At 41.2% G+C, this 23,710-nt stretch overlaps 1 protein-coding gene across 10 annotated transcripts in view; it reads right to left on the bottom strand.

The window, feature by feature from the left end:
• Window positions 1–23,710, bottom strand: part of cacna1eb (calcium channel, voltage-dependent, R type, alpha 1E subunit b) — a 72,578-nt gene that overhangs the window by 15,799 nt on the left and 33,069 nt on the right. For 4 of the 10 annotated variants that reach the window (XM_085140313.1, XM_085140314.1, XM_085140321.1 and 1 more), the window contains exons 3-25: window positions 22,283–22,386; window positions 21,287–21,445; window positions 18,174–18,364; window positions 17,893–17,996; window positions 17,696–17,811; window positions 16,623–16,676; window positions 15,252–15,332; window positions 14,849–15,058; window positions 14,586–14,698; window positions 14,081–14,193; window positions 13,795–13,926; window positions 13,460–13,529; window positions 12,959–13,076; window positions 12,102–12,169; window positions 11,945–12,012; window positions 11,576–11,593; window positions 10,480–10,494; window positions 7,051–7,809; window positions 5,446–5,738; window positions 5,075–5,207; window positions 4,171–4,300; window positions 1,369–1,428; window positions 1,165–1,266 (exon numbers count right to left, since the gene is read on the bottom strand). In XM_085140313.1, coding sequence (XP_084996439.1) covers window positions 1,165–1,266; window positions 1,369–1,428; window positions 4,171–4,300; window positions 5,075–5,207; window positions 5,446–5,738; window positions 7,051–7,809; window positions 10,480–10,494; window positions 11,576–11,593; window positions 11,945–12,012; window positions 12,102–12,169; window positions 12,959–13,076; window positions 13,460–13,529; window positions 13,795–13,926; window positions 14,081–14,193; window positions 14,586–14,698; window positions 14,849–15,058; window positions 15,252–15,332; window positions 16,623–16,676; window positions 17,696–17,811; window positions 17,893–17,996; window positions 18,174–18,364; window positions 21,287–21,445; window positions 22,283–22,386 — 3,211 coding nt within the window. Of the gene's footprint in view, window positions 1–1,159; window positions 1,267–1,368; window positions 1,429–4,170; window positions 4,301–5,074; window positions 5,208–5,445; window positions 5,739–7,050; window positions 7,810–10,479; window positions 10,495–11,575; window positions 11,594–11,944; window positions 12,013–12,101; window positions 12,170–12,958; window positions 13,077–13,459; window positions 13,530–13,794; window positions 13,927–14,080; window positions 14,194–14,585; window positions 14,699–14,848; window positions 15,059–15,251; window positions 15,333–16,622; window positions 16,677–17,695; window positions 17,812–17,892; window positions 17,997–18,173; window positions 18,365–21,286; window positions 21,446–22,282; window positions 22,387–23,710 lie in introns of all 10 variants that reach the window. The other 6 variants (XM_085140323.1, XM_085140315.1, XM_085140316.1 and 3 more) reach the window with 5 other exon arrangements.

The following is a 23,710-nucleotide window of genomic DNA, read 5'->3' as shown; positions in this document are numbered from 1 at the left end:
GTCTGTTGTGTTTCCTGTTTTACTTTGAAAGTCTGTGTACTATGTCAATGTGTTGAGTTTCCCTTTGTCTTGTCATGTCAGATTACTCCCAGCTGTGCTCTCCTCCTGTTTCACATTCCCTAATCACCTCAGTATGTATTTAAGCCCCATGTTTTTCCCTGCCAGTTGTTGCGTCCTCCACGTTTGGTGTGTGTGTGTAACCCTCGTCTTCTATCATCAGGTCAATAAAGCTGCCGTCTTAAGTTAATGTTTTGTCTCGGAGTCCTGCACTTGGGTCCAGCCACTGCCAGCCACACAGCTCATCATGACACTCATGGCTTAAAATAAATATTTATTCTATCAAAGTTAGATCACACTGAGAATTAATGTTATTATCTTTGTATTAGCCTTGTCGTGAGCTGTGTGTGCATATACTGGAACACTGAACAAAAGTTTAGTGTTTCGCAGATCTTTTGTTTTATGTTCATTTTCATGCAAAACCGATGACTTGATAGACAAAATGACTCATTATCAGCATTCCCCCCCCCAGATACCTGCCAGGCTCTGCTGTTGTATGAGTCAAAGGTCAAAATGTGACAAAATCAAAAGCAAACAGACAAAAGGCAGACAATAAAAAAAAATTTTTTTTAAATGTAGAAAACAAATCAGAAGACATGAAAACATGAGAAATATGAGTGGCTTATGGGACACATTTACATTTAGTGTGACTGAAATTTTTACCCCATCACATTGCTGGGAGCCCCAACAGTCATAATATCCACAGGAACAACAGAGAAAAAAAAAACAAGGCAAAAAAAAGAGATACACTGTGAGCAAAGCTCAAAGGATCACAGCTATATCAACAACAGAGAAAATAACATACAATTCTCTACATTACAACAAAAAGCACAAAAAGTTTAGTTAGTAATATTTGCACTCAAAAGTAAAGAAACAAAACGCTGCGACACACACTACCCATGTTTAACCACACCACCTAAATTACACAGAGAACACAGTTAAATCTGAGCTCCGCGCTGTACAGGTCTTCTCATGCCTCCATACTTGCAGTGTGCGAGTCTTTGAGGGAAAGTCGTTTAATACAATACTGTATTCTCAGAAACTGTTTGCTGCAGTGAATCGCTCATTAGTCATCGACAGGCAGCACTGTAATGTGACTCACGTTAGAGCAAAAGCAATCAGAGCTCCCACCACTACAATGAAGTCCAGCATGTTCCACATGTCTCGGAAATAAGAGCCATCGTGCAGAATGAGACCCTGGTCTATCATCTGGGGGACGAACACACACATCCACACGGATGGGTTACAAACTGGCAAAGGTGAAGTCTTTGAAATTGTGATGAAAGAAGAGAAAATGTTTCAGCCACCCACCTTGATGATCATTTCAAAGGTGAACACTCCAGTGAAGACGTAATCAAAATATCGGAGGACCTGGATAATTTCAAAATTAGGGAAAAAAAATTGACTTTTAAAAGTTCAGTCCAGAGTTTGAGATTTTTCTGAGGTGCATTTAGTATCAGTGACGGTACACACAACCACGTGTAAAGTGCCTCAAGAGTAAATAAAATTTACATTTTTCCCATCCTGCCAGTGGTAATGAACTTGATAGCATTAAGCTGGCATGATTCATCCACCTTATTGCTTCAGGACACATCTTCTTAGAATGAATCAGTACATTTGTGAGCGGTGTCAAAGTGTAGCTCCAGGTAACCAACTCAATTACTCAACTGAGAAAATTATAGACAGAAATTCTAATTACTCTGTGTGGCTCTGGGTCACTTTGCATACTTTGACACACAAAACACGTGTTGTTTGGTGCTCTAACCAGCCCAGATATTCCTCAAGGAGACGCTCCAGTAATGTCATTTAACAATTCCATTCAGCTGAGTGACTCATGGGGTCAAAATCCTTCTGCTTGATCCTACATTCCCCAAAATTCACATTGGTGGAACGGTCAGAACTGGCTCCAGAAATACTCTTAATAACATTGTTATTAAGCTGTTTTTACAAACTCAGCAGTGCTATAAGTAAACTTATTTTTATGTGCATAACTGGTGGAATGCCCCTTTAAGTTCTTTTGTTGACCTTGAAGAGTACTAAGATCCACACAACACACACTCTGATGGCTCCACTGACTGCATTGGGGTTTTTACCACCTGTGTTGGGTTCAAAGACTGCTGATTTAATGGGATTTCCCACACGATCATCTCTAGGGTATACAGGGAATGGTCAGAAACAGAAAATATCCAGGGAGTGTTGGTTTTCTGGACAAAAATGATGCCAGAGGTCAGTGGAGAATAATTTAAGCTGTTAGTAAGGAATCAGTAGCTCAGTGTCACAAACCGGGGCACACAGCAATGACTACAAGGGAGATGCACACAATAAGAAAATGGTTGATTTTTAACAAGAAAATAAGTTACACTAACCACAAACTGTGTGGTCAGTACTGTCAGTGGTGTAAATGAGTGCATGAGTGAAGAGATGGCATGTGCAAGGTTGTTTAATGCAAGAGAACAAACGAAGGAGTAACCAAAATCCAAAAAGGTGTCTCGGGAAGAAGAACCGCCCAGGAACTGAGCTCTCAGGGCCCAGGTGCTGTCAGTGTTGTTAGTTAAAAATAAGCCACACCTCCTCTCCAGTTCCTGTAGAAACGCACAAAAGACCTGCCACACGCTCAGGCAGGTAGGAAGTTTGTTACATTTGTTACAACCAAGGTATGCACAAGAACATCTCTGAATGCACAGTTTGTCAGCAAATGAAGTAGATGGTCAGAAGACCACACCGGGTGCCCCTACAATTCGTACAAGCTTACTAAAATTGAACAAAAAAAAAGATTCGAAAAATGTTGCCTGGTCAGAATTTGACATTAGCGAATTGAAAGCATGGTTCCATCCTGTCTTGTATTAAAAGTGCAGGCTGGAAAAGCATTGTCTGGTCTGATGAGTCTTGATTTCTGCTGTGACATTTAACTGGTAGGGTCAGAATTGGCACGGACATCAAAGCATGGATCCATCCTGCCTTGCAGGCCTGCCATCCTGAGCTGGCGGTGATCGTGTAAAGGTGTGAAATTTTCCTGCACTGCAGTCTACCATTGCTGCCGACCATGCCAATCCTTTCACACCACAATGTGCCCATCTTCTGGTCTCACAAAGCTCAAATTGTCTCAAATTGGTTTCTTGAACATGAAAATTACACCACTACACTCAGACAGCCTCCACAGTTACCAGTTCTCAATCCAACAGAGCACCTTTGCAATGCAATGAAATGGCAGTACAGCTAACAAGTCTCCAGCAACTGTTTGACGCTATCATGTCAATATAAACCAAAATCTCAGAGGAATGTTTCCAGCACCTTGTTGAATCTGTGCCACTGGAAATTAAGGAAGTTCTGAACCCAACCCAGTAGCAGCAAGTTGTAACTAATGAAGTGTCCAGTGAGCATAAGTAGCCGGGTACTTTCAGCTGCTCCTTCACTTCCCAAGGGGTCCCCCCAGCAGATGGATCCGCATATTTGATATGGAACAAATTTTAAGCCAGATGCCCATCCTGATGCAATCCTCCCATTTTTACAGACTTAGAATGAGCATTAGCAGTACACAAGCTTTTGACCCCTTGAGGCTTAAACTGGTGCTTTTCCGTATGTCAGGTGAAGGTGTTAACCACCATAGAGGCACTGGTGAGTGAGAGCAGCTACTGTGCAAAATCTAAAATGACTCGTTGATGGGGATTTGTGCCTACTTTTCATTTAATCCCTTAAATTACGTGTTTTAACCTGATGTTGTTGAGCGCTTGTCAGCATTTGTTGACTTGACTGACTCGACTTATACCCAAGCACAGTGTGGATTTTACTCATATGTCCTTATTCGGTCACTCTTGACACATTCATGCTATTTAGACGAGTGAAAAGTCGTGAAAAACAAACTGCGCAGCTATCAGGCTGCTTGCCACCTTGTATGTGCGCGATAGCAAATGTGTCACAGCACATTGTTGCTGACACAGTGTTATGTCAACTAGAGATCAAACCTAAAAGACTTTCACTGAACTACAGTTTCATGAGACCATTTCAGGCCATCTGGAAGACATCTGAGGGTGATTTGATGATCATTTTGATTGTGTAAATCTCATTTTCATAAAAAAAAACAAAGTCTTTAAGAGAGATGTTGTCTGAGCTCACCTTGTTCCTGTCTGAATTAGTGCACACAGGGTCCTCGGCAGCCAGTGCAATGCTGCTCGCCACGATCACAAGCAGGATGGTCATCTCAAAATAGCGGAGAGTGACCACATAATGACAAATCCTCCTGATGCTACATTACAACAAAGAAGATGCATATAACTGCGTGAGTGGCATGCATAGAAACAACTACTGCTACTACAAACAAGAAGAAAGCAAGTATTTAAAATGCTGTGCAAAAGTCTGGAGTCACCACTTATTTCTTTTGTTTCCAAGGAGCCGAACTTTCTCGTAATTTCTTAAAATGCCTCATCAGAAATCTCTGTGTGGAAGGGCAGCTGTTAATAACCCAATATTAAGGAAGGTAAACGGAGAGAGAAGGTGGTTGTATGTTGAATTACACAAGAACTGAAAATTAGTCGCAACAGGTGTCATGGAGTGATGAATCCAAATTTTAAAGTCTTGGTTCACAACATCGTCAATATGCATGAAGGAGCTGGGGAGGGAGGTACATCAGTGAGTGTCTTCGGCAACCTGTAAAACATAGTGGAGGATCTGGGGTTGCCTTTCACTCAGTGGTGTTTGAGAAGGGATCATGAATGCGGAAGGTGCCATCAGATTTTGATCCATCCTGAAATACTATCTGAAAATTATGTGATTGGTAGAGGCTTCATTTTCATCAATGACAATTATTGACTCTTAACTATAAACTACAAAGACTACTTGTATTGTACAAGCTCTATTTTCACTTTATATGGTATATGTTTCATGTTTCACTAAATAATTGCACTCATTTCTCATTTTCCTACTGAAATCTTTTTAAAACATGATGGGCGACTTAAGACTTCTGCACAGTACTGTATTCCATCAGATAATCAGTGATTTGGAAGATTGGGCTACATCTTACGGGTTGGAGGCCTTGAAGATGAACATGCTGTCTGGAGGTACAGGTTTTGGAGGAATTGGAGGTTCTTCCTCCTCGGTCTCCTCCTCATTTTCATTCTGGTCAGACTGGTATGCCTCCAACTCTTTATTGTTCACTAAACCCCAGACAGACACATGAGAGCAAAGAAAAAATGTTTTAGTTGTCCATGAACAGCTGACAACAGCTGAGTCACCAACACAGTGGATTCAGGGGGAAAAAAAGACTAGTGGCCACTTTTATCAGATGTCAAGAACACCTACACAGTGTGGTACAGTGATACTGATACTAAATCCCACTTTGTGATGCATTGTGCAAAGCAGTAGGACTGCAATGAGAAGTGGTCACAGTGCTACCTGTCATGGGTGTGAGCTCCAGAAGTGGCTGTGCAGACATTTCGATGGTCACGCTGTCTTCCAGGTTAGACTTGATGACTTGAGACTTGACTTTGATGGATGCCTTACGGTTTTCTGACTCTATAGCACTCACAGTAAACTCTGTGGCCTCTAAAGCAGTCTCCACTGGGATGTTTTGGCACAGTGGCTCATACTGATCTGAGTGGCCACCCTCAACCTGCTCTGACCAGGTGCTGTCCACTATCTGTTCACACTGAGGAGGATCAGGAATATCTGCACTGCATTCAGCAGCTCTGTAAAAAAACAAAACAAAAAAACCCCCCCACCAAAACCGAGCATGGCATTAATTTATGCAGATCACAAAGTACAGCTGAGCACAATGATGAGCTAATAAATCAGGTGGTAACATATCACCTCAAGAGCAGCCCACGTCAGTTAACTGATGCACAGTGTTGGGGAGTAACAAAATACATGTACCGCCTTTACGTATTTAAAGTACAAAATATGAGTAACTGTATTCCATTACAGTCAAAAAGGAGAGTGGAAAAGTACGAGTTGTCACTGAGCAGAAACGGGAGATGGAAGCATGTAAATATAATAATAACCACTGCAGCCAAAAAGAGTGCCTGACGAGCCCCGTTGTAAGTAAACTATTGACTCGACTGTACAGTGTGGTCGTGTTTTCCTCCGAAACAATAACTTCCGTTGCAGCAGCCTTTCAACGCCTCTCTCTGTCTCACGCTAGCAAAGTTGACCCAGACAACAAAGTAAAGCTAGTTTTTGGTTATGAGCCCGACACAGAACCCAACGTATTAGCCAGAGGTCCCTTTACTATGGTTCGGAGCCGTGGAATAGTTTTCTATATGAGATCGCTGCTAAAAGCACAGCCTTACCTAATGTCCACCTACTTTTACTCATTTTATATTAAGATTTAAAAATCTAGTTGGTATTGGTATGGAGAGTAACCTTCAGTAAAAGTAATAAATCACACAGCAATAGTACATTCATATAGTTGTAAAAAGCATGATAATATATTAAGTAATCCAAAGTATTCAGAATACGTTACTCTCATTGAGTAACGTAACGGAATACGTTCCAAAATACATTTTGGGGCATGTGTTCTGTAATCTGTAGTGGAATACATTTTAAAAGTAACCTTCCCAACACTACTGATGCAATCCTCTTTGCAACCCACATCCACCCCAGCTTTTCCTTTATTGTTGTCACTGACACCTGGTCTGCTCTGTATTAACGCCATGTTGCTGCTCTCCGAGAATGTTTGACCATATAATTAATTACTATAGAACAAATTAATTTTGCTTTTTGCTTAACTGCTCCAGAATAAACTTAAATTGAAGTAACATTACAAATTTTTCCATGACATGAAGAAACTGTGCCACAGCTTTGCGGTATCTATATACACATTTCCTTGTTGCATCTGTTGAACGAGTGTCCTACTTCGTAATCCTTTGGTGTTTATTTCTAAGCATAGCATAGTATAAAAGGTAAAAATATTATCTATAAATAAAATGATGCAAATGAACTAAAATTTAAAACACTTTAGCTTCTTTCCACCAGTCGAGAAATGCATGAGAGCAGGCTTACCTTATACAATCTTCTCCAACTTCTGCATAGGGGTTGACGATGCATGTCCCATCATCGTGGACTGAGCTTCCTTCTTCCTCTCCTCTCTCTTTGTCCTCCCTTTCTTCTCTTTCATCCAGTACTTTTCTCTCCTGGCTGAGCGACCTTCTGATATGTAGCACCTCGTGTGGCGTTTGCGTACAGTCCAGACTCTTCGCCTCAACACGAGCCTCGCGATGGCGGTGGCGTCTATGACGGGCTCCATCTTCTGGCGCCTGACTGGACCTGAACTTTCGGGCCATCCTGTGTCTGCCACCACCTGCCGCCCGGTGGTTTGGTCCTCCTGTCTTCTCCTCGCTGAGGTTTACCAGAGGTTCAGCTGCTGGAGGCTCCGGCATGGGAATAGAGATGGACATTGGAGGTTCGGGAAGAGGCATCCCCACCGACATCGGTGACTCAGGTAGGTGAGCTGGGCTGGCCTCTGGGGAAAGGTTGGAGGGGTGATGGGGAATGGTAGGGGTTTCGACGGTGTCTTCTGTAGGGCTGCTAAACAGCTCCTCTCTGCTCGCCATTTGGCGCCGTTTGCGCAGCTGGTTGGCTCTCTGCTCCCACACCGACATGTTAACTTTTCTCCTCCTCTCGCGACGGTTGGCAAAGGCGTTGGAGCCATTTAGGGGCTGCTCGTCTGCAGCAGCCAGTGCACCATCTGGTTCATCTGGAAAGGTAGGCCGCCCCCTGTGGATCGCACGTTTCCGATACAGGTAGGGTCTTCTTCTGCCACTGAGGACCACAATGTACTCGAAATAAATATTCTGCAATTCATCTTAAGGAATTAGTGACCAAAAAAGACATGAACACTAGTATTCATTTAGCATACCAATAATATATTTTAAAAAACAAACAAGTAAAATAAAAGTTGCAAGAAAAGGACAGACCTTTTCTGTGAATTTATAATGTTAGTTGATTAGTAACACACACAAAAAAAATTCCCATGAAAAAAAAAATGTGCAAAAAATACAAAGGCATCCAAAAAACTCAAACAATGCCTGAGAAGTAAGGACAGATCGAAAGTAAAAGAGAAAAACAAAAACCCACGAGAACAAAAACGAAGGGTGCAGGATCAAGGTGCAAACATTGTGTAACATCTACGGGAAATTGAGTACGAAAAACTCAAGAGAGAAATTCTGTGTGACAGAGATGCATACAGTTATACTTACTGGTATTCAGATTCTTTTGTTGTCCATGTAATCAATGAGTGATTATTTGAAAACAAGACATTAGTGTTTAACAACATACACAGAACATTTGCTGTGGCACCGAACAAAACGCCTCCAGAGGAAACAAACTGTAATTGCAATTTAATCCAAAAGAGGACTGAAGTTAGCATTTAATTTATCATAATGCACACTTTGCATTCAAGGCCGCTGTATACTTTTGGGCGTTTTACATTAAATATATTCAAAATTCAAAGATCTTGATGGCTGATTATCGATTAATATGATCGAACACATTTTGGTCAGTGCCGCGTAACAAGCATATAACAAGACAACATGATGGAGCCAGAAGAACACTGTAATACACATCAAATCAGCACCTCGATTGTTGCAGCACTTACGAGACTAACATTCAAATATGTAACAGACAAATGATACATTCAGTGTCACAGCTAGAGTCCGAGACCAGTAAGAGAGAGTTTATGCAGGCGTGTCCTGACATCGCATCGCTTTGGGGATTTTTGTCATGTTTTTCTGGTGATCAGAGTAGATCAGGTGTGCAGGCAGCAGCTAGTCCTGATCCATATGGTAACAAATCAGCTTGCAGAGACTTTGGTGGTGTCGCAATATAGCACCGTCATTTCAAATTAAAACAAATGGGAGCATCAGCCACACCCCTCGGTGCTCCCTTGTGTTTTGCTGAACAGCAGCAAAAAGAAGTACAGCCCCAGCTGTTTGTGGACACTAGTATTTTGCAATATGTGCATGGCATGCTAGAGTTGCTACTGTTTTGATATCCTTTACTACTCTCTGTTTCACAGCGTCTGTTCTCTAATTCACTAATAACAAATTCTTTATTTTTAGGGAAACCTGGCTGAACGGCTTCTGATTTGACTTTGTGTCTTTGGAAGTAGCTAAAATAGACAAGCTCATATTAGAAGTTCAGGGATTTTTTCCCCATCACTCTGCCATATCTCTAAAGAATAATATTTAATAAGTTGTTTTTTTTTGTTACATTTTAAAAAAAATACTGAGTGACCCTTTATTTGTTTAAATTTGGTTTATACAATTGAAACAAGGTGAAAGTCAGTATTTGGTATGACCATTTTTATTCTTCAACAGAACCTGAACTCTCTTAGAGAAATGAGAAGAAAACCTGCCTAAGTAGTCTTCAGGAATAGTTCTCGAGCCAACAGCATTGGTTAAAATGCACCCCAAACCATGACAGAGCCTCAACTGTTTTACCTCTGTTCTGACCTCCTCTACGCATACATTTCAATTCAAATTTTTCAATTTCAGCAGTAAGGTGTTGCCATTTAAATGCTTTCCAGATAATGCAGGATGCTGGATGAAGATGAAATGTAGCCCAAAACCATGACAGAGCCTCAACCATGTTTTACAGATGGCTGTAGACCAGGGGTCTCTAACTCCAGTCCTCGAGAGCTACTATCCTGCAGCTTTTAGATCCATGCCTACTTCAACACAGCAGAATCAAAAGGTTGAATTACCTGTTCAGCATGCCATCAAGTTTGGCAATGCTTGGTAACAAGCCATTCTTTTGATTCAGGTGTGTTGGAACAAGGATACATCTAAAAGCTGCAGGACAGTAGCTCTCGAGGACTGGAGTTGGAGACCCCTGCTGTAGATGCTCAGTGTCTTGATCTCACCATACATATTGATTTGAATTTGTATTATATAAGTGCTTCATAAAACCTGTTGCCACTGATTTTCCATGCACTTCTTATTGGGAATACCACAGCCTTTTTTTTAGGCCTTCCACTTCTTCTTCTTCTTCACTTGGCCAGTTTCTTCAGTTTTTTTAAGGACACACTGCACACCATGTTGAGACATGGCAAGTTTTCAGCTACTAGTTCTCTGGAAATCACCTTGCTGGTGTAAAAATGCTATTTTATGTCTGTCAAACTGTCAAACAAATAATAGTTTAAGATTAAATTTTAAACTGTTTTATGTCTGTTATGTATAAACACTACGCTGGTTTGTGCCTTGAGTTAGGTGCATTTTATGCTTTAATCATGCAGAGTAAGTAACTCAAAAATAAAACCAAATAAAAAAACAAACAAAAAAAACAAAAAAAAAAACTTAATCCTCTAAAAATGGTCAGGTACAAGGGCTAGATTGAAAACTGGTGAAAAAGCAGCCATTTTCCAAAGAAACACTTTGGAAGACATTTAGAAAGCTTAGAGAACTATTGCTCAAAACCACTTTAAAAACTTACATGAAAGTCTGGTTCCTTGGAAGCAAAATATAGAGAAACGAGATGTGGCTCACAACATTTGCACAGTACTGTCTACTCTTGGACGTTTGCTACATTTGTACTTTAAAACCAAAGCCTAAAAGCACCAACAGAGTCATTTTATTCAACATTACTGTATAATAGTATTTTAATGACTACAAGAAGACATTAACAGTTGAATAAAACTAATCTGTAAAAAAGAAGCTTTGAGCCTCTGCAAGTTGATTTTCTTATTGCGCCATAAATAAAAGCCTACTTGGGAAGAAGGTAAAACACATTTATCAATCTCTAATTATATATGGTCAGGAAAATCTGACTTAGTAACATTTGTAGTTAATGGACCCTTTTCACAGCAGCCATTTTGACTTGTCATAGCTCAAATGTTAGTGGTGGCCCATTAAATGTCCTAGTATGCTAATTCAGAGCGCCAGCCTCCACAATACTCTCCTCAAGAAGAAATCAGCCGTCATTAGATTTCCTGAATGCAGCTGTGCATTTCCTGCGAATACAGTGAAAATCTGCTGTGAAAAAGGTCTGAGGTGTAAAACACAGGAAGGACAGGTGCAGCCATAATCTAGCCAGGTCAGTGTTCTCAGTGAGAGGTTTAACGTGCCTCTGCGGGACACCCAGATGTTACGTAACATCTTTATGCCCTCCAAAAAAAAATGTCATTGTCACAGTGGAAATTCTGATGAGCCGGAGTCACACTAATCAGGCAAACTTGGTCAAAATCAGGCCCACTCCAAAGTGTGCCTCCTCCCAGTAGAGTCACACATTCAGACTTCCCACTGTTCCCGACAACCTTTGAAGTACACCTCCCGCCCTTCTCCTCCCAAACTTATGGGATAATTAGACCTGTGGGAAAGCCGCCAGGTCGCAGAAAGGAGCAAGGAAATCAGTGAAGAATTACCCCTCTGATTAACAAAAGAGGCTGACCATAACCAATCACAAGCCAAGGCAGTCACAGGAGTTTCAGTTATGCAGCTCGGAGAGTCGGAAATGACTCATGCTTTTAAATCAGGCACATTCAATTTACATTCATAATTTTGGCATCAGTACGTTAAACATGCCTTTCTACCTTGCATTCACCGCGCAGCTGAAGAAATAAGGAACACACTGTTTTAAACATTTGACACTTACACCTACAACTTCTTCTCATGGTGGAAATAAATGATCTTGACTTATTTTAATCTGACTTTAACACATCTCCCCTCTAATAGAGTAAGATGAGGAACCATCAGTTTCCCCACAGCATTCATATCTTAAGTATTAGCTTCATTTCACTTCTTGGAAAATGACTTGGAAAAACACTAAAAAACGACTGCGAATGAGGAACTGTGAGAGAGTTTCAGTCCAATTTCAAATTCAGTTACTTAAGAGCTGTGAAGACTGTGGTTATCTTATCTTAAACGTGGATTTTTTTGTTAGATGTCGACCAGTAACTTACTCAGCTATCAGGCCGTCTCTTCCTCTGGCGTATCTCTGGTTGAAGAACTCTTCTTCCTCCTCTTCATCCTAAAGAAGAAGACCACGCCCGCAATCAAAGAGCGGTTAATAGCAGAACGTGTGTCACATACAACACAAACTTTAAAAACAGTGCAAACCTTTGTCAATTCCTGTGCATTGGCCAGATTATCCACGGCAATGGCCAAGAAGACATTCAGCAGCGTGTCTGTCGTAATGTCGGTCAAGGACAAAAACGCCAAAAAGTACAAATAAAAATCACATTCAAAAGATTTTAGGCGACCGCATGAATGTCCGTTAGCTTGCTCTTCAGGACTACCAAAGCAAAGCGCGAAATCAAATGCCGTCATGTCACCAAAGCACTAAATATCGTTCACTTGTTTCCATCCAAAGATGCTCTCTGGTGTCAAATATAAATTTCTGTTTTGATCCTTCTCCACCCAGCCGCTGACTCACCTTTGACCCCTACTGTACTTGCTGTGATCTGGTGTAGGTATGTTTGGTCATTAATCAGCCACTTGTATACTTTCCTTTCACCTTTTACTCACCTACAAATCTATTTTAATTGCATTTACCAATAAAGACCACAAAGAACGACACCTTAAACTGACATATTCGCTCTTATGCTACGTTCAAAGTCACTTACATGACACTTCTTCCCCATGCTGGTGCTGTTTGAACTTCAGCAGGTCATGTTGACCATATGATTGACTGATTAGGTATTTGTGTTAACGAGCTGTTGGCCAGTGGCTGGTGAGACATGTATTTACACTTTGCTCATCTTGCATCAATGTTACTGATGACGGAGGATATTCTGCTAAAGATTTTACTTTTGATACAACATTTTTATACTAGTTTAACTCGGCGTACTTCTGTTGATATTAAGCATTTTAACACTCGGGTATGTCGCTATTTTTATCTAAAATACTTCCACCACTTATAGGCATCACGCTTTCTATCAGCGCTCTCTGACCACTTTTGAGGTCAACAAGGATACAATTTCCAAACAATGTGAGCACTATGAAGTAGATGGATGACCACATGCCGTACTGAACGCCTCCCTGCGAGCGGATCCCATTATACATCACCTCGTTCCAGTCCTCGCCGGTCAAAATCTGTGGGCAAATTCACAGAATATTTTGCACATTGCTCACATCAGATTCACTGCACAGGAGACAAAGTCACTGTCTACCAACCAGTTCAAAGTATAGTATTAAAATGGCAGCAAGGCAATAATTACAGCGTCTGCTGATCAAAACACTCTTTTACAGTGCAGCGGATGTGTAGCAGATACGATGTGGACTTTTTCCACATTTCCCTTGTCTGATATTCATGTGCGCATATGTGTGCATGGATGTGTGGGATGATGGCGGAGGCAGGGGGTGGCGAGCAAGCGAGCGAGCAGAGTTGTTTAATCTGCGCCTGGGGTGAGAAATATCCCAGGGTGCAATGTGTCATGGAGAGCAGGCAGAAATGAGGGGATCTGTGGGTGCCAAACCTGAAACACTGTCATGATGGCAGCTGGAAACGTGTCAAAGTTGGTGGGAGTGTAATCTTCAAAGATGAACCTAGAGGGGAGGCAGATAGAAAGCAGGGTCAGATATGACCAAGGAAGAATGGGAGGAGGAGGAAGGAAAGGAGGAGGAGGATGCAGAGCTATTTTCATCTGGACATATCACTTCCTCTCCTCTTATTTTAGGACACCATTGAGGAAACTGCTGTTTAGATCTTAGGAAGCAGATACTGTTTTTCAAAACTGTGCCATTATTATTGAAATCAAAAGGAAAACCGATTTGGCCGAGTTCACTGACAATTAAGGATGTCAGTACGCACCTCCCTCCAAACAGCTGCATCCCCAGCAGAGCAAACACCACAGTGAAGAGGAAGAGAAGGAAAAGCAGGCTGATAATGGACTTCATGGAGCTCATGAGGGACACCACCAAATTCCTGAGAGAGGCCCAGTATCTGGAAAAAAATAAAATAAAATAATACACCCTCTGGGTTTATTTGTTTAGTTGTTTTTTTTGTCAGCTGGAACGTATAAAAATTCAACAACCATCGTGCAACCCAGGCTGTCATGACTTACTTTCTCTGTGAACTGTCCTGCTGCCCCACTTACTTTGTGATCTTAAAAATCCTCAGAAGTCTCAGGGCCCTGAGCACACTGATGCCGAATGACATGCCAGGCCTGAAGAAACCCCACACCACCTCAAAGATGCTGCCGACAATAACCTGCAAAACATGTCAGAAGGAAAAAAACAAGCTCTGTATGCTTCACCTGTGCAGCAATGTAGAAATCCTCTTTTTGGTTTGCCATCAGTTCTCTCGCTTATGTTCTAATTTGAAAGTTGAAAGTTGGTTTTCTTGCTCAGTTTTACTTCCTGTCAGTTTTAGTCCCTTCATCATTTTTTACCTGTGTTGATTATTATATTTCTAATCAGCCCACTGTGTGTATAAAGTCCAGTCCTCCCTTTGTTCTTGGTAAAGATGGTTCACTTTGGTTTATATAATCTATTCAAGTAATAAGAAATTGTATCCCTGACATTAAGTAGCCTAGTCGTCATTTAGCACAAGAAATGCATATTTTCTAGCACAGAGTGAGAAAAGGAGATGAAGGACCTCACCCCACAGTCGAAACAGTTGAAAGATGAGTGGAAGTACAGCCGGAAACCCAGACCATACATTTTCAAAAACATCTCAGCCAGAAACAGCCCCAGGAAAACAAACTCTGCATAGTCTGGAGATTAAAGAGGGGGGAAAAAGCAAAAGTCAGAAAGCAGAATGAAGCAGGGTGCAGCCAGAAAGAAGGTATTTTCTGACCTGATTTTGCTTTTTTGATTAAAAAAAAAAAAAGCAAACAGCACAGACATTCACAAAAGAAACCCACAGAGGAAGACGGTGAGCCAGTCGGGTTGATTGTGGTGGACAATGGCCACACAGATGGTGTTGAGAGCCACCAGACTGAGCACCATCAAGTAGAAAGTGTCTGTCTTCACCATGCGGCGGATCGAGATGCGCAACATGCGCTCCTTACGTCGCAAGTAGGCAGCAGGGCCGCGGCGGCCGCTGCGGAAATTCATCCTCGATCGTGACATGCCTGAAGGAGAAAGAGAGAGAATAAGAAAGGAGAGAGTTTTTACAGAGGAAGGCGGGGGAATTTTCGAGTTAGTCATATGCATGTGAAAGATACAGTATATAAGTAACTCTAGAGCTCAGACACAGGTGATATCCTGTAAAGGAAGTAGGAAGAAGCCTACTGTAAAGACTGTGAGTAACTGAGCTTCACTCACTGGCGGTAGACATGTCTGTATACTTCTCATCCCCCGGTGCTCCTCGCCGCGCACCCGTCTTCTTACTTGATCTCTTCAGCACTAAAGATGTTTCACACAAGTTCATCTTTACCAAAACCTCAACTTTGCTAACTTTACATCAGAAATGAAAATGAAAACAACGGGTGAAATGGGGACTTCTGCTGTCACACTAAAGGTCCGCATAAATAACATAACAGTAACAGCTGTGCCTGTAATACAACTCATTAAAATCAGGCATTTCCCTCGCTAACATCCATGGACAGTTGCCAAGACAATAAACTGTATTTTTTAACCCATTAAATTGATATAACATTAATATAAGCATAGTTGCAATGGTCACCTCCAGGCTATCAATAAAATATTGAGTCATGTTTAAGGTCTGAGTAGTCATTACAGGTTAGGAGATATATGTATGAGATATCCATGGTAGAAGTGTGAGATTGATACAATATCGATAGTATCAATACAGATGCTGGTTTTGGTAATGGAGCGATACTGATACTTTGTTTCCATCCTCTAACTTCAGTAAACAGCCCACTGAATTGTGTTAAATAAACTATTTTGTTTTGGAAATGAAAAAATATACCAAAAAAAATGTTTGGCTGTCAGGTCTATTTTATTTATAGCCCATAGCACATTTAAACAACAGAAGATGATCCAAAGTGCTTTAGAGGCAGCCACATTTCCATTACAGGTCTCCAAAACAAATAAACAAAATGTTTCATAATACATAAAAAGCTGAAAAGTGGCTTATTATATTAACTAATTATTGTGAAAAATAAAGATCACACTGATATAGTGGTCATTAAATGTGTTAACAATATGAAAATTGGTGATGATTCATCATAATAATATTAACACACTGCTCTCCCATTTCTAAGTTAAAAGCATTGGAATTGATATCGGCAGCATTGGCCCTGTATTTACTTGGTATCGGAGCAATACCAAAATTTGCAGTATCAAACACAACAAATACACGGTGTATTTTAAAATGCTTTCATTCCACAGCTGTTCACCTATACCTGTTGAAACAGGTGCTGTTAGAGGGGATTCGTGAGTTTCATGGGGTTGCCGCTAAGTAGCAGCGGCTGCAGTGACTTCAGATTTGCTCGCAAAAGTATGGGACTATCATTCATACATATGTCGTGCCTCAGGAGGGGGACACATTGAGCACTGGTAAGTTTTAAATGTAAACATTTATATTTGGCCATGTATTTTTAAATTTACTGCGAGCTTCTTTGGCCATTACTTAAAAAAATATAACCTTTCAGAATCTGATGATTCTTTTTGATGCACTTGCATTTGATGCACATATGTAGATAATTCTAAGGGCAAAGTATGTGAACTTACCATCTAACGGTGATCTCCCTGAACTTTTATTCTCCTCTGCAAGCATCACCTCCTCTGTAATACAGTAAAACTGAAGGTTACATGCAGAAATATTTGTTTTTAATCAAGCTGCAGCTAAAACCCACATTTCAGAGTCATAGCCCCCATTGTAACCGAGGCCAAACTGATGTAAACACTGCACTGAGAGGCCGGTGTGACCTTCCTAAAGACAGAGCTCCTTTTCTCGCTCACAATCTCACAATATCTCGCTCTCTTTTCTCCCCCTCTTCCCACACTCTCCCACACCCGTGCACACATGACTGCAGATGCACAGTGACTCTCTTTCTCTCTCTCTCTCTCTCTCTCTCTCACACACACACACACACACACACACACATGCAAACACACAGAAGCGCGTGTATATAAGCACACACACAAATTTAAGTCAATGAGTCAGTATCACCTTTTTCTCACCCTCTGCTTGCGTGGGAGACTAGCAGTGTAGATTGCCATTACAGCACTGTGTGTTTGCTGCAACTCAACTCAGCTACTCTGCTGCGGATCCAAAAGTCTGAAGGTGTCTGCAGCAAACCAGTCTCTCTTCAAAAATGTAATGAAATCACTGTGTCGCTTTTAACAAGGCGATTACATTTCAATTAAAAGAAGAGACTCAGTGTATCGGCACATAAAGGGGAAACAGTAGCCTGGCTCACTCTGTTTAACAGCTATGCGAAGCAAAACTGTGGTGGAGGTACGTGCTGGAATATTTCTGAACAGTGAATCCTGGCTAACACTTTGTTTTAACCTTACATTGCCAAAAGCATTCACTCACCAGTCCAGTTGTGACATTTTCTCACTACTAAATATTCCACAGTGAACTATTAGTGGTATTATAACAACGTGGAAACAATTGGTTATAGAAATTCTCCCATGACCAGAAAAAAAGAAAAAAAAATTGATCGATTAATTGATTCAGCATTTTTCTTCAGTTCATCAGCCGCTGCATTTCTCATCAAAACATCCAGGATTAAGTCACTGAAGCCTCTCCACACTCACTGTAATAAAAGATGTAAAGTTGTTCTGCTGCCCAGTACCTGCCCTGTCTATCCAGGCTCGGTAGCCATTCAGTTCTCTTTCCACCTGCTGCTGGCGACGCAGTTTCATAAAGGCCCTCCGGTTCTCCACCCTCTCTCTCTCCTTCGCAAATTCTCTGAAAAAATAAAACATATGAAAGCAGCTGTCTTCACTCATAATACGGACAGAAATGTTCACATAAATGAGGCACACTTACCCAGACAGGACTCCCAGAACTAGATTCAAAACAAAGAACGAGCCAATAATGATCAGAGGAATGAAGTACATCCAGTTCCACGTTATACCCAAGGCATCGTTGGTCTGAAATCCATAATTTTTATGTTATTAAACACTCAGCATCATTGCAGTGCTCAAGCCTTCAAGGGGGTGAGGGATCACACTGACGATGTAGAGGTCTCAAAAACTCGTGTATCGAATATGAAACACTAGGCATTAAGGGTTTAAGGGTTCACTTTCAGGCTGAATGCTTCTGCTCACATTATAGAGGACAGCCGTCCATCCCTCCATGGTGATACACTGGAAGACGGTGAGAACAGCAAACAGGATGTTGTCGAACTGTGTGATGCCGTCATTGGGCCCGATCCAGGTATCGTTGCAGTCGTACTTCTCAGGACACTTCCTCACACCGCACGCAAATGCCAGCTCTGACGAGTCGACGGTCTCATTGTCTACAAGCATGAAACATAAATGTCACGGCGCCCATTTATTGAAGCACAAACATAATGACCCCAGATATTCATCTACTGCCGCTTTCTTCATCTACTGCCCCCCCCCCCCCCCCCCCAGTCTGGTAACTGAAAGTTTGCATTAAAGTGCAGAAGACAATGTGCAAGTGGAGGGCAAATGAGGACAGGCGTGAAAGTCGAGTTCTACCACAAAATACAGATGTGGAGGTACGGACCAGTGCAAGCACCCAAACTGGATCCACATTTCCACAGCAAGAAAATCAAGCAGCAGTGCTAAAAAAAAAAAAAAAGAAAAAAGAAAGCTTTCACGACTCACATCCTGGCTATGAGAGACGATATTCACAGGTGATTGGCAGATGCAGGGAATACAAAATCTGTCTGCGATTTTTATATCATACCCCAACTTCAACTATATAACACTGTAACATCTGGATCTGGTGGGTCTGAGGTACTAGGTTAGTAGCGTGTGGAAGTTATCAAAGTAGTTAAAGAAGATTTGGGGGAGTAATGTTTTTCTTTCTTGTTTCTTCATTTCTTTCGCTGCACTCAAGTGGAAGGTGAAGCTTGCAGATGGTTATCTTATTTCAGCATAAACCCTGGAAACAGTCCAGTCTGGCACTTTGAGAAGCATTACAAGAATCAACCTAGCAACACCAACACAGCTGATAACATGCTACTGTATAACTCGCTTGTTTTAATCAATTTTTTGTCCTTTTTTTTACACTTTTTGTACAAAGGGAATAGTCGGGTTAGTGTTTCCAGTGTGTTTGCTATTCTAAGTTCTAGATGTGAGCGAACGACCTTTTAATATTTGTGGTGAAACAATCACTGACCTGTACATTATACACTGCCATCCTCCACTGGAAATACATTTTTGCTTTCTGCTATCTCACCTTAGTCCTTGACCCTCACTAACACTCTGTTCATCTGCCGGTGGAGTAAAAATCTCTTTGCTTAGTTTAAATCTCGCTTTAAGGGATACAAGCAGGATTTAGTGAAGCCTCATGATTCATATGTTTATGCGTTGTTATTATAAATTTGCTATGGAAGAAGGTTTAAATAAATTTAAGAAACTTTTTTGTAAATCCAGAGAGTATTTTTGTGTGTTTGAAAACATCTCTTTAAGCTTTAAATTTTGTGGGAACAATGGAGCAATTTATTTCTCCTGCTCTGAACGCCGTGACAGCTATAATATTAAAATTTTATACCTCGATCCATCCCTGAGCCGTGTTGGACAGTAAATGCTATGGTGCGGTGGTGTGATTACAGAGTAGTTGTTGACTAATTAAGCAGTAGCTAAATCAGCCAGCAACAACTCTAATAATACCTCTGAGCCTGCTGCTACTGTAATCTATGAAGGCCTCAGTTTCTCAAACAAAGATGTTCACACCCTCTGTTAGAGAACAATGAGTAAATCACACATTGAGCTTACCTGGCGAATCGGTCACAGTAAGTTACAAGGCATCCAAAACAAACCCTGAAAATATGCCTCTAAATTCAGCGGCGATACAACGGCGGCACGTGAGCCCTCAAATTGATAATAAAATACAATCAAAGGCGTCATTTACCTGTAATCAATATAATGTACATGTAGACCGATCATGATTTTATGATTCTAAATCATGGCGTTTACAGCGGTGTTTAAAATGGCGACAACATTTTTCTCCCTTGAAACTTGTGGATGTCTTTGGATTTCATGTTGTCAGCACTCAAAGCTATAACAACTGCAAGGACATCGCCACCGCAGTGAAAAAGCATTTTAATCTGTGGGTTTGTGTGTGTGTGTGTGTTTGTGTAAAATGCTTACACTGTTTCTACCACTTCATCTTGAACTGTCAGTGTTTTGTGCAGCACTGTGCAAAAGTCTTGAGCCCTACTCATCATTTCTTTTCTTTTTTTTAAAGAAAAACTGGAAAAAGGTGCAGGGGTTTTACTGACACATGCAAACATATGTAGAAATACAGTCTATATAAAAAGAAGGTTTGTACAATTCTAAGGAGCTTTGGTATGATCACCTTTATTCTTCAGCCCACAGTGAATTCTCTTAGGCAAGCTTAGGCATTTCTTACTCTTGTCTTCAGGAATAGTTCTCCAGACCTCTTGAAGGACATTCAAAGCTCTTCTGTGACTGCTGGCTGCCTTTACTCCTGTTCTCTTTGGAGATAATCCCCACACTGCTTCAACAATGTTGCAGTCTGAGCTCTCGGGAGGCCAAACCATGACTGATGGTGTTCCATTCTGTGTTTTTCTATCCAGGTATGTTTTTGCTGCATTTGCAGTGTCTTTTGCTGAAACGCAGCTCCAAACCATGGCAGAGCCTCCACTGTGTTTTACAGATGGCTGTAGATACTCACTGTTGGACTCCTTTGTACATGATGATGATGATTTGAACCAAAGGTTTCAAAATTCTGTCTAAGACCATTTCTGATGAGGCTTCAGTGAGCAGTAGATGAATCTCTCTGGTCCTGTGTCAGGTCTATAGACAGTTGTTTTTTCTTTCACACCTGATACTTCTTCATTTGTCCTCCACTTGTCCAGTTTTGAAGGACACACAGTGCCTAGATATGCCAAGTTTTCACCTAATAGCTCTTTGGGAAAATACTGTTTTATGCATTTCAATCTGTTGTTATGCTTTAATCATTCATAGGTCAATTTTCACAAGTGGCTTAACAAACCAATAAATATTCCTCTGGTCAGGAAATTGTCATGCACAAGGACTGGACTGCAAATGGATGAAAAAGCAGCAAATGTCCAAAGAAAAACTTTGGAAGAGCTTCAGAAAGCCTGGAGAAATGTCGCTCCGCTTTAAGAAATTACAAGAATGTCGGGCTCCTTGGAAGTAAAATATAAAGTAATGAGGAGTGGTTCAAGACTTCTGCACAGTACTGTATGCTCTCATCTTACCAAGAATGTCGTCTGATGGCAGGCAGGTGTGGTGAAGCTTCCCGCTGTAGAACTCCAGACCAATGATGGCGAACATGAGGATGGCAAAGAACAAGAGGAGACCAATCTGGAGCAGGGGGATCATGGCCTTCATGATGGACTTCAGCACAATCTGGAGGCCTGGAGGTTTTATACAGAAACAGATACCGTCTTTAAGAATAACACAAAAGACAATGTAACAATCAAAGTTCCCAAGTACATGGTTAGAAATTTTTTTTTGTGAAAACAGTCAAGGACTTTTGCCTTTTCTATTATTTCTGCTCATGAAGATAATTTTAAATAGCAATAGTTACTGTATTTGCATTACTATCTGTTTAAATTTGCAGCAGGTAGAAATAATATTTGGCTTCACACAGAATTCAAACCCTGCTTTCTCAGTTCAAGGTCCTTCATATTTTCAATCCAACATCCCAGCTTAATTTTTATGTGGGCCTTTTTTGTTTTTTTTACACTACTTTATAGCACTCGCTTGATCTGGTGTGAAAAGACCAGTGATTGGCCTGTCAAGACCGGATTTTCTATAGCGTGGAAACAAAGCTCAGGGAGGTGCACGACTCCGGATTACTTGGCTCCTTGCTGAGGACAGCATCGAGTAATGTCATTAATGGAAAAACTCTTAATACGCAAGAATTTCTACGGCGTATATACAATTAAAATTACTCTGTGTCTTCTGTGTCTTGTGAAGTGCTTACATGTGGCAGATAGGAAACAGTGGACCAGGAACTAGTGCGTACTATGAGGTAAATTGACCAACGGGTTCAACTTCCTGGAGGAAAAGTCCAACAACAAGGCAAACTAAAAGAATCCATGTAATGCCTACATGTTAATACTCACGTGACATCCTGACAGTCCAGATTATGAAACTCTTCCTAATGAACACATTCTGAAACTGCAGCTTTTGCATTTGTGTGTTTGACCTTGAAGTACTTTTTAGTTTGAGGTCAGTAGTTGACTCACTGGGAATGCCGGAGACGAGTTTGAGAGGTCTCAGCACCCGAACAGCCCTCAGGGTCCGAAGGTCGACCGGGATGTTCATGTGGGCACCGGCAGTGGCCAGGATCCTGGTGGAGACACACATTATAGAGATTCAAAGACATTTTTGATTGTAGGGACGCTACACTGGAAAGACATTGTGACATTTTTTCAAGGATTAATAGTTATCATTATTTTTGGTGGCCTAAAAAAAGGAGAGAGACATTTGGGTTAAATTACAGACTATACAACAGGGACATATAAAAAACATCCATTAGCAGCTAACTCTGGTACAAAACTTCTTTCCTTTCTTGAGATTAATGTTATTTTCCTGTGACGTCTGAAAAATGAAGCGCAAAAATAGATAAAAAGGCACAAACGGATGCATCTGAAGGACACTTTTGGAAATGACTCATTCGAAATATTAAATATGATCTGCTGTCATCCCCACAGCTGTAAGGCCTGTCAGTGGTACAGTATTTCCATTCGGTATAGCACACTTGCATGGCGAGAGACAAAGAATGCACAGCCACATACACCTGGCAGGCATCTCTACTCACATCTGCCCACGCACACATTGATGTCCCTCCACCTACACACAAACACTGAAAAACAGCATCGGGAGCAGGCGACAGGCAAGCTCTCTCCAGAAAAATCACATCTGCATGTTTCTTACCGGAACGTCAAAAGCAGATTCTTTTGTTATTTTTAATTATAATAGTAGCAATCGCACAGCTGAAGCTACAAAACCGCACCGATAATAGCGGCATATAAATTCATTTCCACGTCAATTAAAACGTTAATGCTCTTACTGACAAGCGGGTCAGCGTCTTCTGCTAATTTGCTCGCTAATATTTTATCAGACTTGTGAAAAACATCTTAATTATTTTTCCCTGATTTGTCCACCTCTCTCTCTTTGTTTCCACACACACAGAAGACACAAATATACAAACTTACAAAATCTTTGGACAATGCTGAGAAGTGTGGGGGAGGGTGTGTGTGTGTGTGTGTGTGTGTGTGTGTGTGTAAGCAGGGGGTAGAAAGCACATGGCAGAAACTCAAGTGTAAACCCACGCAGAATCTCTCCTGAAAGCAGTGGGAGGGAGAGAGGCCAAGTGAGTGAGTGAATGAGTGAGGCCATGTGCACACTAATGCGGATGAATCTGAAAAAAACGCTTTATAAGTGCTGAAAGCTCACCGTCTATAACACCACGTTCAGAACCTTTCTAACTGTCCGCATGAAGGCACATGTGCACAGCGATGGATGCTGTTCCCATCCATCTGCAAACTAAAACATATTCAAAGAATTTACAGCGCAGTGAAAAAGAATTTGCCACCTTCATGATTTGAGTTGTTTTTTCTTTGGGGTTTTTCCTTCTTTTTTTTTTGCATATTTGTGACACAGATGTTTCA

Source organism: Neolamprologus multifasciatus, chromosome 18, assembly GCF_963576455.1.
Source record: "Neolamprologus multifasciatus chromosome 18, fNeoMul1.2, whole genome shotgun sequence".
In the NCBI taxonomy this organism is placed as follows: domain Eukaryota; kingdom Metazoa; phylum Chordata; class Actinopteri; order Cichliformes; family Cichlidae; genus Neolamprologus; species Neolamprologus multifasciatus.
Note: the sequence above shows the minus strand (reverse complement) of the source record. Positions and strands in the feature narration are given on the sequence as shown.